Here is an 18,883-nt window from a genome sequence, read left to right on the forward strand (position 1 = left end):
GAAGAGCAAAATTTATTTTTGGGTGAAATTTAAGCTTGTCATCTTCCTACAAACAAAGTGTTTCTGCATACTGAACAAATGAGAATGGTAAAATTAACATAAAAGTGCTAAAATACTTGAAGACGTGAGTAGCCATGCCAGAAGGGAGATTTGTTAATATCTAGATGTCCAAAATGACAATGCACTATCACATATTAACTGTGAGGGAAGAGTCAGCAAAATACAATATGGCGCTGCTGCCCCAATCACACTACATTTCACATTTAACAATGACTTTGTTCACAAGTTCCAAAGGTGAGATTGGGGACATATGGCTTTGACATGATGCCTGATGTCTAGCGGTTGCTGGCTTGCAGGAGATGTATGAAGACTGGAAAATCTTTTGGGGAAGTATTTTGTTGCAGGAGGGTCATTTATTGAAGAGTATTAACTCACTGTTCATGTATCTTTCACCTACTTCTCTTTAGGATTTTAGTTGTGAAACTAATTGAACAATCTCCTTCAGACTGAATTTTAATGGATATCGTAAACTTAGTATCTATAAACCAAAATATGATAAATGCATTGTGCACATGTGAGCAATATTTTTTTTTCCATCAGCCAACAGATTTTCTATTTGTTCAGCACAGTGTGATGCTATGAACATTAACACTATAAAGCCATAAAATTTACATACTGGCAATCTGTCAGATCAAGGTGTTAACAAGAAATATAAGTTAATTTTAGAGCTAATCCTTAATGTGGATAAGTCTGAATTATATGAATTGCAGGAACTGTAACCTGTACTGGAATCTGAGTTTGTGGTAGTAAGGTACATCAGATAGTAAATGAAAACAAACAATGAGTTATAATATTATCTTTTCACCGAAAGATTTCAAACAAAGACAGTCTCGGTAAGTCTAAATATTTACAAATCAATATTTACAATAAAATTTTAAACTAAAATCACTAGTTAAAACTTACAGGCTTTTACATGTTTACAAAATTAATAAAAAATGATAAAGATGATAAACTTATGATTATGTCACACAGAGAAGAATATTTTGCCTTACCTACACAAGCATATAAAAACACTGTTTAGCGTAGTAAGAATGAACCAATTGCAGTCAATCCAAATAAACTACTTCATAACATAGCTTACAGATAGATCTAACATTTATATTTTCACTGTAAATGTGACAATGAAAAAGTGTCAGGTACTTTTTTCACAAAATTACAATAGGAAACTCTTCTTTTAACGTACAGGTATGTTTGTATGCAATTACTTTTTGTTAACAGTATCAAATTGTTTCAATATATTACACACCTTCCAAATGTACAAAAACAGTAAAAATAGTCATTAAAAGGAACTATAAAGATGAATCCATTCGAAAACCTTTACAACTGCTTGTTTGAAATTTACCTCTTGTTTCTTCGGTATAAGGATTCCACGGAAGAAGCTTTCGAAACTGGCTGAAATAGAAAAAGAAATACTGCATTTTACTTCATATACACGACGGGATAAAATATCAGACATTCCAGCACACAATGGAATGAAGTACTATATTTTAAGTTAAAAATGGGAAAGCAAAAATAAGTATGAGATGGCAACCAGGACATGGTCATAACAATAGGAGCTCATGATGATGGATGGTTACAAGTTTCAAGAGATTAATTTACTTGGTTATCAGTCCCTTGATTCATAGGAAAATGACTTGAAAAGATATGAAACAAGAAAAGGAGACCTGTCAGCTCCAGGGTCTATGACCATGACATCATGGTTAAAAATGTACATGACAGCAGCTTTAGGCAGCTAAAACTGTAGCTGGTCTCCAAAGGATACACCAAGAAGGATCGTCACAGTCAGCACAATTAAAATGCGGTCAGAAAATGCAGACTGTAGGGACCAGACAGCTAATTAAGTTAAACAGTTAGACACATAAAATGCATATATAAAAGTTTAAAAACGCACAACAGGGTGCAGGGAGAATATAGGCTGTAGCCACTTCCGGCACATGCTGCACTGAGAGGTACTCCTCCGACAACCACCCCCATATCCAATGTGGAGGTGCATTAAATTTCATTACAAAATTCACTTTCCTACAAGAAACTTAAGACTACAGTAGCTGCTAACCCATTGTTTACAGGTATATAAGGTATGGAGACACGCAGGTTGATTGCTCACCTCAGATCTGCCAACAGGTTACACACGGCAAGAATATGGGTGAGCATGAGATGAGTACCACAGCTACATTGAGGGGAGTTCTGTTGGTGCAAAAGGAACTCGTGGATAATGCTGATTTGGCTGATATGCAGTACAACAGCATTTTTCTGAGAGGCCTGGAGAGAAGTATACCACATCTTTATGGTGTGTCCAGATCAATGTTACTGTCGTTCTGGAACTGTGAGAGTCAACTAATACGTCGAATGTTAATGTCCAGATGGTTTTTGGAGTAGCTCTGAAATATCCCTTGTAAGCAGCTCATTGAGTTGCTACGAAGCGGGGGAAGCCCTTTGTGGTGAGAGTTTTAATGAACTGCAGAGCCCGTTAGTCCAATTTGGCACAGTTCCCTCCCCCCCCCCCCCCCCCCCCCCCCCCTACTTCAACAATATTCTAGGGGGTGTCACATGGGTGTATTGTACACATGAAACATAGCAAAGTGGATTTATTTCATTTTCAGTGCACATTCTGCAAGCACTTGGCGGGGAATACTTATGCCCCTTGTCTGTGTAAAAGCAAAACTGATCCTGTCATTGATTTAGTGGCACTTACGTTTTTCATGAATAAATTTAAGTATATCATTTTTATACAGCTATATTCAACACCGGTCTCCTATTTGAGTAATAATTTCTCCTGGACATATATAATTTTTATAGTTTGCAGTCCAGTACTACTATTTTTGTAACCTAATGCAGGGGCTGTGGTAGCAAGGTGCACAATCAATGTCAACCTCTACCTCCTTAACGATTGTTGGAATCTGTTTTAATCTGCAGAAAATAACATCACATATCACACAAGACACAACAGCAAAAATTTCAAAAAGAAGTCCACTTACATGTGAAACTAAAAATATTACTGACAAAATTCTTACAATTACAAGGAGACAGAACGGCTTGTCAGCAGATAAATCTACAGTACCACCAACAGAAACACTTCACCCACATATATACCAATACTATTGCGAAGTGCACGGAAGTGGGTACTTTCCACTGTGCCAGTTATTAGGACTACTTTCCATTCCATTCACATACAGTGTGTGAGAAGAATTATTGTTTAAATGCCTCTGTGCAGACTGTAATTAATCTAAGCTTGTCCTCACGATCTGTAAGGGAGTGAAACATAGAAGGTTTAATATGTTCCTAAATTCACCATTTAAAGCTGGTTCCTGAAGCTTTGTAACTAGGAAGGCTACTTTACACTACCTTCAAGTGACTGCCAGTTCAGTTTTTTAAGCACCTGTGTGACACACTCCCACAGGTGAAACAAACCGGTAACCATTCGAGTTGCCCTTCTCTGTATATGTTCAATATCACTTGTTAGTCCAAATTGGCATGGTTCCCCCACACTTTAGTAATATTCTCACGTGTGTCACATGGGCGCATATTTGTAAAAGTTCACAATTAGCTCACATCTTTATTAGTACTCGCTAGTTTATATCAAAAGTGTGGAATTATTTGTGTAACTCTACTGTACTGAGTTTTCCTCGTGAGTTGCTCACTATGACAGAATTATGTTCATAAACTTCACTGAACAAGTAGTTAGACTGGCATTGTTATGAATGAATCCAAACAATGGAAAATCCAAGATGGAATGTAACAATAATATGAAAAAAAAATACTTGCTACTCACCATATAGCGGAGACGTCAAGTCACAGATGGGCACAACAAATACAATAAGCTTGCATGATGGGAGAGGCAACTGAGTGGGGGTAAGAAAGAGGCTGTGGCAGCGCAGGGGAGGGAGAGAAAGAGCAGTGTAAGGGAGAGGGATGGTAAAGTGCTGCTGCAGGAGCATGCAAAGATTAGGTGGAGAGAGGGTAGGGCAGCTAAGTGCAGTCGGGAGGTTAGACAGAGGGCGGTGGAGAGAGAGTGCGTGGGGAGGGGTGGGGGTTTGCGGAAAGGGAGAGAAGTAATAAGACTAGGTGAGTTGGAGGAACAGAAGACTGTGTAATGCTGGAATGGGAACAGGGAAGGAGCTACATGGCTAAGGACAATGACTAACGAAGATTGAGGCCAGGAGGTTAGGGGAATGTAAGATATATTGCAGGGAGAGTTCCCACCGGTGCATTTAAGGAAACACTGGTGTTGGTGGGAAGGGCACAGATGGCACAGGCTGTGAAGCAGTCACTGAAATGAACACCCCCCCCCCCCCCCTTTTTTTTAAGCAGCTGGCTCCACAGGTAGCCCTGCTTCTGGTGGAATACATGATGTTTGTGATTGGACTGGAGCAGGTGGTGGTGGTGGTGGTGGTGGTGGTGGTAGGATGTATGGGACAGGTCTTGCATGTAGGTCTGTTACAGAGATATGAGCCATGAGGCAAGGGGTTTGGAGCAGGGGTTGTGTAGGAGGAGGATATTGTGTAGGTTCAGTGGGCAGCAGAATATCACTGTTGGGGTCGGAGGGGGGTGGGGGGAGGCGGGACAGGACGTGAGGTAGTCTAAACCCTGGTGGACAATGTAGTATTTCAGTTGCTCCAGTCCTGGATGGTACTGAGTCTCGAGGGGAATGCTCCTCTATGGCCGGACAGTGTGGGCTTTGGGAGGTAATGGGTGACTGAAAAGATATGGCACAGGAGATCTGTTTTTGTGCAAGATTTGGGGGGAGGGGTTTACGGTCTGTAAAGGCCTCAGTTCATTTTGAAAGGGACTGTACATCACTGCAGATGCAACAACCATGGATGGCTAGGCTGTATGGAATGGACTTCTCAGTACGGAATGAGTGGCAGCTGTCAAAGTGGAGGTATTACTGGTGATTGGTAGGTTTAATATGGACAGACTTAATGATGTAGCCTTCTTTGAGGTGGAGATCAACTTCGAGGAAGGTGGCTTGTTTGGTTGTGTAGAACCAGGCAAAGTGAATAGAGAAGAAGATGTTGACATTCAGGAGGAATGTCGATAGGGTGTTCTCACCCTCAATCCAGATCACAAAGACATCATCAATGAATCTGAACCAGGTGAGGGATTTGGATTCTGGTTGACTAGGAAAGATTCCTCTAGATGGCCCATGAATAGGTTGGCATAAGATGGTGCCATGCAGGTGCCCAAAGTCATACCACCGATTTGTTTGTAGGTAATGCCTCCAAAGGAGAAATAATTATGGGAGAATACATAGTTGGTCATGGTGACTAGGAAGGTGGTTGTCGGTTTGGATTCCATCAGGTGTTGGGAACGTTAGTGTTCAACAGCGGTAATTCCATGGGCATTAGAGATGTTAGTGTAACGGGAGATGGCATCAATAGTGACGAGCAGAGTACTATGAGGCAAAGAAACAGTAACTGTGGAGAATCTGTGGAGGAAATGGTTGGTATCTTTTTTACAGGGTTTGTCAGCTATGAGAGGTTGTGGGGGATGTTTGGAGGTGGTTGTAGAGGTGATGGACAATGGTAGTCCAAGACGGGAGTAGGAAGTGAGAAGGGTGTAGAGCTGTTTGAGGTGGCGCCACCTTTCCCAACAGCTGACAGATTTCAAACCAACAAATTTCTTCCTAGTCACCATGACCAACTATATCATTACCCACAATTACTTCTCTTTAGAAAGCATTACCTGCAAACAAATCCTCAGTATGGCTCTGGGCACCCACATGGGGCCATCCTATGCCAACCATTTCAAGGGCCATCTAGAGGAATCCTTCCGAAACACCCAGAATCCTAAACCCCTCATTTGGTTCAAACTGACTGATGACATCTTTGTGATTTGGATCACAAGTGAGGATACCCCATCCACAATCCTCCAGAACATCGACACCTTCTCCCCCATTCACTTCACATGGTCCTACTCAACCCAACAAGCCACCTTCCTTGATGTTGACCTCCACCTCACCTCATAGATGGCTACATCAGTACTTCTGCCTATTTCAAACCTACGAACCACCAGCAATACCCCCACTTCAATAGCTGCCACCCATTCCATACCAAGAAGTCCCTTCGATATAACCTAGGCACCCATTGCCGTTGCATCTGCAGTGACGAGCAATCCCTCTGAAAATAAACTGAGGCCTTTACAGACCATGATTACCTCCTCCCCCCACCCTTGCACAAACACACATCTCCCACGCCTTATCCATCCAGTCTCCCAACAACTACAAAAGTCCCACCGTTCGGCAAGAGAGGAGCATTCCCCTTGTGAGTCTGTATCACCCAGGACAGGAGCAACTGGATTACATTGTCCGCCAGGGTTTCGACTACCTCACGTCGTGTCGTGCCCCCCCTCCCCCCTCGCAGTGGTATTCCACTGCCCACCGAACCTACACCATATCCTCCTCCAGCCCTACACAACCCCTGCTCCCGACCCCTTGCCTCATGACCTGTATCTCTGTAACAGACTTACATGCAAGACCTGTACCGCACATGTTCCCCCTACCACCTACGCCAGTCCAGTCACAAACACCATGCCTTGCACCAGAGGCAGGGGTACCTGTGAAACCAGTCATGTGATCTACAAGCAAAGCTGCAACCACTGGGCTGCATTCTATATGGGCACAACAACCAACAAGCTGTTTGTCAGCATGAATGGCCATCAACAAACTGCAGCTAAAAAAAAAAAAAAAAAAAGAAAGAAAGAAAGAAAGAAATGGACCACCCTGTCTGTTTCACAGCCTGTACTATCTGGACTCTTCCCACCAACACCAGCTTTTATTAAATGTGCAGGTGGGAACTCTCCCTGCAATATATCTTACGTTCCCTTAACCCTTCTGGCCTCAACCTTCGTTAGTCCCTGCCCTTACCCATCTAGCTCCTTCCCTACTCCAGCACTACACAGTCTTTTCACTTCTCTCCTTTTCGACTAACTATCACGCCCCCCCCCCCCCTCCCCAAGCCATCTGTCTAACTTCCCGACTGCACCTAGATGCCCTACTCTCTCTCCACCTCACTCCTGCAGCAGTTTACCGTCCCCCTCCCTTACCCTGCTCTTCCTCCCTGTCCCCCTCACTGCTTCAGCCTTTTTCTTACCCCCACTCAGTTGCCTCTTCCATCATGCACTGCAGTTCGTAGTCTGGCTTCAGTTGCCAGAGACTCTGTGTGTGTGTGTGTGTGTGTGTGTGTGTGTGTGTGTGTGTGTGTGTGTGTGTGAGAGAGAGAGAGAGAGAGAGAGAGAGAGAGAGAGAGAGAGAGAGAGAGAGAGGCAGGGCTTGTTGGCCGACAGCTTCTTGTATGATAGTCTTTTGTTGTGCCTATCTGCGACTCAGCAGGTTTGCTATATGGTAAGTAGCAACTTTCCTTTTCATAATGTCCATGTGAAATCTGTCATGGCACATCTGCTGCACAAAAAGTATATTTTCAGCACTTCACAAAATGCTTTCACCCCTACCAGCACTCCCATCACTGAAGGGTTACTCTGCCTCCCCACACATGCAGTAGATGAGCTCATTTTACGTGAGTTAGTGTGGTGTGAAGGCTGCACTGGCTATTGAGTGACTTAACAAGTCGCCACCAATGAAGTTCACTAGCCAGAAATGGGGGACGTTTCTGCAATTATGACCAAGTATATTCTTCAAGACTCAGTGTTTGAATTCAAAAAGTTGATGAGTGATATTGTTGCTAAATACAGTGCATTGGAAATACATGCAAAAAGATGACACTGAGGTGGTGGCTGGGCCCCATTTGTCACATATTGGCTCGGTCCAGATCAGTTTTTGTTGACTATCTTGTTTTTCCATCACCGTTGCAACACAGCGGTAGTTGTATCATAATTGCACTGTGAAGCGGAATGTTGTTAAGTTCTGTTGGCAACAAAGATCGTGGATTACATCAGCATTTCCTCTCACACATCTCCCCTTTCTACAATGGCCTAAAATATTCCCTGAACTTCGCCAACACCTGTGGTGTGAACCATCTGCATTTTGTGCCACTTGTGAATTGTTCAGTCACATCAAAACTCAACAGGAAGAAAATGGGACAAAGTGAAGCAAAACGTCGAGTAAGAACTTAGAATAGAGGTAAACCTTACTAGAAAGAAATGTAATATTGGGGAATTTTTAGTATTGGTCTTGCGAGTTTTTTACAGGGGCTACGAATTTATGGTGTAGAATCGTGAAAATGTAACATTGGAAAATGTAAAATCGAAGTTCCATTGTATTAATATTGTTTGCAAGGTCATTAATATGCAACATGAACAACAAGGGTCACAACACAATTCTCTGGGACACACCTATAGTTACTCCCACAGCTATCGATGACTGTACATCCAAGATAACATGTTACATCCTCCCTAACAAGAAATCCTCAATCCAGTCAAATTTAGTAGGATACACAATACTACCGTACTTTGAATGAGTGTAGGTGTTGTACCAAGTCAAATGTTTCTTTGAAGTCAAGAAATACTGCATCTACCTCATTGTCTTGATCCATGACTATCATGACATAATACGAGAAAACTGTAGGTTGGTTTTCACAAGATCAGTGTTTCAGGAATCCATACTGGTTGATATGGAGGCCATTTTGTTTCAGTACATTTGAGCTCAGAATATGTTGTAAGAGTCTACAACAAGTGAGTGTCTAGGATATCTGACTGCTATCCTCCTTGTAAAGAAGATTGACTTGTGCCTTCCAATCATTGGGTATGGGTTGCACATTCTACTGTGATAAATACACCACCTCCGTTTCCCATTATCCAATCCTTTCTATACACAAATTTTCTGCAAAAATCTCACTGCTTTTAGGAAGGCTTCAATATCTGACACTTTCTTGCAAATGCTTCAGCAGAAATTTAATACTCTCACCCATTGAGGGTATTTCTTTGGATCCAGACACTAATACTTCTGGGTATTCTACAGCTATCACTATCTAGCCTGATGGAGAGTCACCACACACAGTCAGCTGTCTGGACAGCAGACTATATTGTGTAGTGCACACAGACCCTTTTACGGACACCCTTTAATTCTCAACCCTATAGCACAAGTTCAGGAAGTCACACCCTAACCTGTCACACAATCTACTAAGTCCTTGGCCACAGCCTCCTACGTACCTTAGAACTAGTGCCACAATCAGTTCTGGGGGCAATACTGTATACTATAAGATTTGATGAAACTCCATGAGCTAGGCTGGCCTTCCCAACCTTTTCCATCAACCACTGAAATAATCCAAGTATGACATCTGAGACCAAAGAACACACATTGTTTGTTCCATTGTGCACCACAATACACATTTGGTGACATCCTGTTTTCTCAATGGCTGCTGGAACAGCCTCTTCACCGTGTATCAGTAGCCGAAGTATGTATGTAGTCATCCACTATTTGCTGAAACAGTGTTAACCCTAAAGCTATTTCACTCTCTTATCTGTTGGCAAACAGTGCTTGCACACTGTCAGCAGGAAGCACATATCTTTACTCATGTGAAGGTAATATCTTCATTGTAAAACGAACAAGGAGTTTTAAAAGAGTTACATAATATTTTTCCCAACATTACAGTAGAAGTTATACAAGGACTACACATAATGTAACTTCTGTTTTCATATAGCATTCATAATAGTACGGATACTGGCACTGCCCATGAGGTAGAATCCTGCTTAAACCAACACACTGTGAGCAGTGGAGAATCAAAGTTGTGTCCGTTTCTCTCAGAGCCACGTGCTTTCAAAACATGTGCTGCAATTACAAGTCCCACCAATATGAGATTAATTCTGTAATAAGGTTTCTTGTGGCAGAACACTGTAAAGCTAGTGAAATCCATTATGAAATTTGTGAAGTTCATGGGCCAAATGTAATGAGTGAAGTTGGTTTAAGAGAAAGGTGCTATACATTCAAACATGGGTAAACCAAAATCCATGATGAAGAGAAAAATTGTTAACCGAGTACAATGAATGCAGATCTGATTTATTTGGTTGATGAAAGGGTTAGAGAAAACTGCAGATTCACTAACTCAGCATTCTGAGCTCCTGCATGAGCTCGGCATGCTGCGACCAAACTATGAGCATTCAATTCTGAAGTATTGGATCACTCTCCCTACAGCCATGATTTGGCACCTAGCGACTGTCATCTCATCACGCAAATGAAGAAGTGGTTTGGCTCAAAGCACATTGGTAGTGACAACGAGTTGAAAACCAGAGTTTTGGGTTGACTGCAGTCGCGAACAACAGAGTTCTGCAATTGCAGAATTTAAAGATCTTCAAACACTATAACAAATATCTCAATGTGGCTGGAATATCTATGGAAAAATAAATTAGAGTGTGTACTTTCAAAGTATTCTAAAACAAATTCTGTAATTTCATTCACTTTATTTTTAAGTAAAAGAAAGTTACTTTATGAATAGCTCTAGCAAAATATATCAACACTATACCAGCAAAAATTTTAAAATTATACTACAATTCATAATTTTATGTCACCTTGAAAGCAAAGGAACTTCAAAAAACAGACATTTACCATTGATGAAGAGAGACACTATACAATCTCAAAACAATCTTCTTAAATGATCAAAAAGCTTGAAGAACACATTTTTTGTTACTATGCACTGGGGTAATACTCTTCTTCAAAGAATATTTTGTTAATATGTTTGTTATCATCAATACAGCTCTTCACTTTAAACAGCCATGTATTTTTCTACAGAAAAAAGTAATACATGTGAAAGAATTGTTTTCATCTACCAGCAAAGTCTTAAGAAACATGTAAACATTGCAAGACTTTTGGAAACTAAAAAATTACTATTAATACAGTTTATTTTGAATGTACAACCTGTGGAGCAGGAAAGGAATTCGACATGATAATTACACAGAAGTACACAATTTCTTTTCCGATTTGTACTCTGGCACATACATTGTCATATTTTGGGAGATTTTACACTGAATTCTGAGCTGTATAATAAAAAAACTCAAATGTTGAGTAGCACCTAGTTTGGCTCAAAGATGAAGCTACAAACCATACCTTAGTTACTTTTAGAGATGGCTGCAAGAATTGGCACATGAAGTTGCATTCACACCTTGATTCCCAACTAGATAATTGTGTTCCACACAGCTCCATCTGTAAGCTCAACTCGCCTTCAAGTACACAGCATGTACCATGGTCACTTTCTTTTCCATTTGTAAATGGTATATGGGAATGACAACTCTTGGTAATCCTCATTAGAGATCAAATCAGTGCAAATTTTAGATTCATGGTTTTTTGTCAGATGTATGTGGCAGGAAGTTGTATGTTGACAATATAAGGAAAAAGATAGATTGCTACACACTGCAAAGATGACCCACTGAGTTGCAGACGGCACAATGAGAGGACTGTTACACATTATAGGTTTAGCCAAAGCCTTCTTCAGCAAAGAAACACACACATTCACGTAAGCAAGCACATCTCATGTCCACATGACCACTACAACCAGCAGCAGCGACCAGAATGCGACTCTCACATGAATAGCATTTGGCAACTTCCTACGTTTCCCATTTCTCCAATGCCATCCCTGCCACAATGGACCTCTGCCCCAGCTTTCTGCGACAGTTCCGAAAAGTATCCGTTTCCAAGGCTGAAATACAGTCCCACACCCTGTTCCTTAAAAGCTGCCTAAACCATGGACTCCTCTCCAATGGCCTAACCATAAAAATTACTTTCACTGGACCCCTCCCCTTCTTTCCAGATTCTGCAAGTCTCTGGCCGTCACAAGCCTAGTACTACAAAAACAAATTTCCGTGGCACATGCATTCAGAGCCAAATCTGCTCCTTCTGCAAGATACTGTTACTGTACAATCAAATTTACATCACATCTCTGAAATAAAACCCCTTTGTCACCAGCACTGAAAGAGCATTCCAGACACCACCTCCGTAAGTTATCAAACCTGTTGGCATCCTACCACCACCTTGGGGCACCACTATTCAACCCCTATCGTAACCACAGTGCTCCTCTTCATCAACCCCTAACAGCAATGATACCATGGCTAGTGTGCCTTTTCAACTTGTCACATCCCTCGAAACTCCCAACCAACACTACATATTCCCAGCCTTAACAATATCTGAGCACTGTTGTTAACCTTTCCAACAAAATCCTCAGCCCCACAGAAGTTTCAGTCCTATCCAATGGCCTCACCTTTAACTTTACACCCAAGTTTATCCACATTGGGCTTAAAGACCTACTCTCCTTTTCCCAATCCATGCAATGGAAACAGTTCCTTGCCACCTATCCCTCCAACCAAAGCCAAATTAATTCCAACATTCCCTGCCTCTCCCAGTACATACAACCACCCAACTGTGATCCTCCAACCCCCTTACCTACCCAGCCCTTGGTCACCTTCCAACTTTACCTAACCATCCTTTACCATGTCCCTCAAACAGATCCTAACCTAATCATTCTCAAAACAGCCTCCAGTCCTTGCTTGAAGCCCCTTAGGCCCTTCCCAGAAGCTCTCCCCTGAATCCATTTCCCTCCTCGCCCCTATGATACCCCACATGCCCACCACCTGCATGCTATCCAAAATTCACAAACTCAACAATCCTGTATGCCCAATTGTTGCCAGGTACTGTGCCTCTAATGGAAGAATTTTGTCCTCACTGACCAACACCTGCAAACAACTGCTCATAATCTAGCTTCCCATGTCAAAGATACCAACCACTTGCTTCAATGACTCTTCACCATCCCCACACCTTTGCCTCCTGGTTCCCTACTCATCACTGCTGACACCACTTCCCTATACACCAACATGCCTCGAACCAACAGTCTTGCTGCAGTTGAACACCACCTTTCTCAATGTCCTTCAGACTCCAAACCCACTACCTCATTCCTCATACACGTAACTAACTCTATCCTAACTCACACCTACTACTCCTTTGAAGACAAGGTATACAAACAAATATGTGGCACAGCCATGGGAACCCTTATGGCACTCTCCTATGCCAACCTGTTTATGGAACCACCTAGCCTACCAAAACCCCAAACCCCTGGTCTGGTTTATGTTCACTGATGATATCTTCATGATATCTTCATTATCGGGACTTAGGGCCAAGAGACATTATCTTCATTTCTTCACAACCTCAGCACCTTCTCTCCCACCCACTTTACAAGGTGTCCTGAACCCAGTGTGCCACCTTCCTGGACATTGACCACCTCCTCTCTGACAGCTCCATCCAAACCTCTGTTCACATTAAACCCACCAACCACCAACACTACCTATTATTCTGACAGCTGCCATCCCTTCAAACCAAAATATTCCTTGCATATGATCTGGCCACCAGGGGATGGCGTATCTGAAATGACAGAAAGTCCCTTTCGCAGTATGCTCAAAGTCTCACCAAGGCCTTCAGAAACATGCACCATCCCATTACCTAGTCTGCCAATAGATTTCCCATGCCACTTTCCCACACATCCCCAACCCTCCTACCACCGCCAAGAGCCAGCTACGAAAGAGTGCCCCCTTCGTCATACCGAACAGCATCTCAGACAGAAACAACTGAACAACGTCTTCCATCGGGACTTCAACTACCTATCATCAATCCCTGAATTAAGCGATGTCCTATCCATGTTCCTTCTCACATCTCCTACAGTAGTTTTAAGTCAACCACCCAACCTCCACAGCATTCTAATCAAAGCCTGCACCACTCCCAATCCCAACCCTTTGCCATAAGGATCATTGAACACTCAGGTGAGAGACCTGCACAAGCCACCCACACAGCACTTCCTATTCCAGTCCTGCCATACGCTTATCTCATCAAAGGCCAGGCACATGTGAAGGCAGCTATTTTGTATATCAGGACTGCTGCAACCACTGCACAGATTTTTATATTGGTAGCTTTTTATATTGGTATGACTCCAACTGGCTGTCCACCAGGAGGAACGGCCTCTGCCAAGTTGTGGCAAAGAGCAAATACACCACCCTGTGACATAACATGCAGCTGAACACAACATGCTATATTTCAACAGTTGCCTCACAACTTGGGCCATCTGGATCCTCCTCTCCAACACCAGCTTTTCTGAACTGTGCATACGGGAGTTGTCCTTACAACATATTCTCTGCTCTAGGAATTACCCCAGGCTCAACCTACACTAACCTGCTGTCCCCACACCCTTCATTCAACAGTTCCTGCCACCTCCCTTTTCATGTCCTCTAACTCTCATTGCTTGCTGCCCTCTGCCAATGCACCCACCCATCCTTTCCCTTCCCTGCTCCTCTACTTTTCCGCTCCTCATTATTCCCCCACACCCACCTCCCTACGCTGTGCCTGGCAGTCTCATCAGGCTGCCATCTAGTCCCAGCATACCCTACCAGACAATGGTCTTCTCTCCCCCCACCCATACCCTGCTAGCCCTCGCCCTTCCTCACCCCAATCCAGATTGCTATTAACGTGACAGTCACATTCTTGTTGGAGCCACCAGTGATAGTGGTTATGTGTGCATGAGGTGTTCTTGCTTTTATATGTGTGTGTGTGTGTGTGTGTGTGTGTGTGTGTGTGTGTGTGTGTGTGTGCGTGCGCTCGCGTTCCTTTGCTAAAGAAGGTTTTGTGGCGGCGTTCGTAGCGACAAGCAGTTCGCTGTAGAAACGGCTTACGAAGTCACCGCCACACTTTTAATAGCGGGCCGACCGGTCTGCTGGAACAGTGAACAGAAAGATGAAAACCCAAACACTCTGATTAAATAAAAGTCGCTACTTATCTTTATTAACGCAGATACAGTAACAGTAGTGAACTCGGTGTCTACAGAAATCGGTCTAGTTCGAGTCGGAGCGGCTAGGTCAGCGTCGGCTGACAACAAACAACAACTCTGCTGCGATGAACACACAACTGACTAGCAAATACACAATTCGGTGGCGAGTATACAACTGAGCGGCGAATACAGAACTGTCCTAGCGCTCGCGACTCCAGCGCTTAAGAACCCAGAAGCCAGCGGTGGCGCGCGCAGACTTGCGGCCATTTCCTGTCTCGCTGGCGCTGCTTATGCGGACGGCGTCCGGACTTTGATGCTGCCAACCTTTTGGCAGCGGGCTCGGGTGGCAGTACTGGCTAGGATACAACAGAAGGCTTTGGCCAAAAGCTACAATGTGCAACAGTCTTTTTGTTGTGGCTGTCTGGAACTCAACGGGTCATCTTAACTGTGAGTAGCAATCTACCCTTATTGTTGAAATTCCGAACTGGCGTTTCCATTGTTTTAAGTAATATGTTTATTATCTCTCCTGAAAATCTACACCCTCTGAATTTTAACTGTAAACTACACCACGATAATACTGCACTCTTACAGTATCAGCTACTGGAGTTGGATGAGCATTTCTGTGCTGCTTTTGTGCTTACTAAACCAATGACTGGCTACACATGCTGGTCATATTTGGAACTTCTCTATTTCCTCTATAAATACTGCCTGGTAAGGATTCAAAGGGAAATAATGAAGTATCTGTTGAGCATTGATTTTGTGAGCTACTTGTTTCATGATTAGTCAACACTTTCTGAGGATTGTACTGACAGATCTCAGATTGCTTGTCTTACAATTAGTTTCATGTGGCTATTCCACTTTCAGTCAATCCATATGCATTGTTTCAAATATTTAGTGGATGTGTATTTTTGAAACACATTAAATTTGTTTATACAGAAGGTCAACGACCAATACCTGCATCACAACTACAATGTCTGCAGGTCTTCCGGCATTTTGTACAATTTTATAATCTAAATACAATGGTTCATCTTCATGTGAATAGCTTCATGGAGCTATGAACACACTGTGTTTAACATCTTTTGAGATCAGACAATACTTAATGGTTTATGCAATTAAAGAGTTGAAATTGCCTTACAAACAGAGCCGCACATAATAGTGTCTGCAGTTACAATATAAATATTTGAACAGGCAAAGAAACAAAGAAAAAAGACAACAGAAATTGTTAAGAGAAATGTTCACGTCAAGCATCAATTACTAATTGCCATTAAGAATTAGTTCACAAAAGTGTCTTCCACAGAAATAGTAGAAAAATTTCAATACCGAGAGATATTAAAAACTCAAAATGTCAAACTGCAGCTTGTTCGCAGCTCAGGGTAAAGTACAAAATGGATCAGTATTAATTAAATTGCGGAAAACTAAGATACAGCCATGTCATAAAATACACCACATTATAAAAAGACAAAGCAATAAAAATAAATGCAACACAAACACAACAATATTTCTGTTAGACACTACTGATGATTTAAGCCCCAATGAATAATGAATATAGTAGCATAAGAACAAGGAAAAAATCCAGCGGATTGTTATCCTCTGCAGAATCAGATAAAATATGGACAGCCACACAAAAACTTGATACTTCCTTAATCAGTTCCATCTCCAAAGCTCGAGACAACATAGAACCTGCATCTGGTAAGCAGGGGGTGTAAGCAGGGGGTGGGGGGTTGGGTAATTTATTCCTCAGTATCCCTACATAAATTACCACCATCCCTCTTTAGCAACATCTGAAGTCAGTGAAAAGCTTGATCCCAATTGTCCTTAGTGGTAACTAAAGTAATACTCCACCACTAAACGGGCAATGTGTCAGTTGGTTGCACACACCCTTTCTCAGAACTACAGTTGCTAGTGATACAGCTTGTTCAGGCAGAAGTCCTGAGCACATCTAATATCCCTGTGGAATTAGCAGTGAAGTTCAGAAACACTTTCAATGAACTCTTCCACTTTATCATTTTTCTCCATGCTTCAGCTCACAATTCAGGTCTCCATGTGCCTCTAAACAACAGACTGAACTGTCACAGTAGCAATGCCTTATCCTAATTGCAAAATGAAATCATTCCACTGAAGGATAGACAGTTTTTTAAGCGATACAACTTTGGTACAGATGCTTCAGATTGGGCACTGTATGACAAAGACAGATTTGAACACATTTAGCTTCCTTCTTCCAGGCACCTCTTTCCCCCTCTCCCGTTTCACTTCTCTCTCAAAGGTGGTTTCACATAAGGAGTACTCACTGAAATTCAAGATTACCACCACTTCCTTTTGAACACTACCTGCAAGGGAAGGAACAGAATAGGATACAATGACAAAGAATGGTTGCTTTTCATCTCTGAAGAGCATATTTTCACCCATACCGAAAGCATTGTCCCTCTGGCAACAATTTGCTCAAAAACTTGATCCCTACGGCATTGGCTCATTTCATGTTGTTACACACTTTATTACCACCACCTTTATCAGTTCACTACTCCCATAGTTTAACTGCGTCAGAGTGCATTGTCACTTCTGGTTATCAGATCTTCAATGTTATGCAGGACGTTGTGTGAATCGTCTGAAATAGTGTCCCCCAAATTCTTTCACCTTCTGTAAGTTGGTAACCTACTGTGATGTGTGTCTCAACTGGCAATGCTGTATTGTACAGAATTTAATGTTATAGATTTTAGTGACTGGACTAGTCCCTGAAGTCACTTCTGAATTTAGAATGGTGACAATGTGTCAAACTTAGTGGTGATTAAGTGCTCCCCATCACCCATTTCACTATGACAGTGTGTCAGATTTTTGTCTGGTGATCTCTTTTTAATGAAATACATTTTAATGTGTTTTAAGTGTCCTGTTAAACTCTGTAGCTTATATTTTTCATGAAGCCCAATTTGCTATTTGCCACATTACAAGCATCAAAATGAAAATAAATAGTTTGGACCCTTTATGATCCCGTAAAAATCTAGGAAAATGTATACTGGTAGGCTGACTTTCAAATACTGCCTAAGTTATTATCTTTTGCTTTGCCTCAATAATAAATTTCTTGAGATATCTTCCAGTTGATTTTTTTTTTCAGTCATCAGTCTTCTGTCTGGATTGATGCAGCCCAGCAGCACAAATTCCTCTATTGTTTAAAACTCTCCCTCTCAGTAGTACCAGCACCCAAAATCCTCAATTATCTAACAAATATATTCCAATCTCTGTCATCCCTTACAGTTTTTTACCCTCGACAGCTCCCTCTTTTACTACAGAGGTTAATCTCTGATGTCTTACGATGTGTCATATCATCCTGTCCCTCCTTGTCAGGATTTTCCAAATATTTCTTTCCTTGCCAATTCTGTGGAGAGCCTCCTCATTTCTTATCAGTCCATCTAACTTTAAACATCTTTCTATTCCAACACATCTCAAATGCTGTGATTCTGTTCTTTTCTGGTTCCTCCACAATTCATGATTCATCGCCATATAGTGCTGTGCTCCGAATGTACATTCTCATTAATTTCTTCCTCAAATTAAGGGTCTTGTTTGACGCTAGTAGACCTCTTTTGCCAGGAATGTCCTCTTTGCCTGTGCTAGTCTGTTTCTATGTCATCCTTGCTTTGTCCATCATGTGCTATTTTGGTTCCAACGTAGCATTATTCCTTAACTTTATCTATATTGTGGTCACCAGTTTTGATAGGTTTATTGCTAATCTCATTTCTGCTAATGCTCATTATTTTCATCTTTCATCAGTTCCCTCTCAATCCATTTTCTGCACTCCTAGGACTGTTCATTCCATTCAACAGGTCCTGCACTTCTTCACTGCTTTCATTGAAGATTGCAATGCCATCACCAAATCTTATCACTGATGTCCTTCCATCCTGAATTTTAATCCCACTCTTTAACCTCCTATTATTTCCATCATTACTTCTTCGATGTATAGATTGAAGGGGAAAAGAGTGCATTCCTATCTTACACTCTTACTGTTCCCTCTGCATTCTTGTGAATACTGTATATTATCCACATTTCCCTATAACTTACACATACTTTCAAGATAATTTTTTGAATATCTTGCACCATTTCATGCTGATCAGTGCTTTTTCTAGATCTGCAAATTCTATGGACTTGTC

The 18,883-nt window shown here is 41.9% G+C and overlaps 1 protein-coding gene across 3 annotated transcripts in view; it reads right to left on the reverse strand.

Annotated features, from left to right (window-relative positions):
* Positions 1–841: 841 nt before the first annotated feature.
* Positions 842–18,883, reverse strand: part of LOC124619566 — a 68,501-nt gene continuing 50,459 nt past the window's right edge. For 2 of the 3 annotated variants that reach the window (XM_047146056.1, XM_047146055.1), the window contains one exon: positions 842–1,452. In XM_047146056.1, coding sequence (XP_047002012.1) covers positions 1,340–1,452 — 113 coding nt within the window. In that variant the 3' untranslated portion in view covers positions 842–1,339. Of the gene's footprint in view, positions 1,453–10,555; positions 10,733–18,883 lie in introns of all 3 variants that reach the window. The other variant, XM_047146054.1, reaches the window with a different exon arrangement.

This window comes from Schistocerca americana, chromosome 6 (genome assembly GCF_021461395.2).
Source record: "Schistocerca americana isolate TAMUIC-IGC-003095 chromosome 6, iqSchAmer2.1, whole genome shotgun sequence".
In the NCBI taxonomy this organism is placed as follows: Eukaryota; Metazoa; Arthropoda; class Insecta; order Orthoptera; family Acrididae; genus Schistocerca; species Schistocerca americana.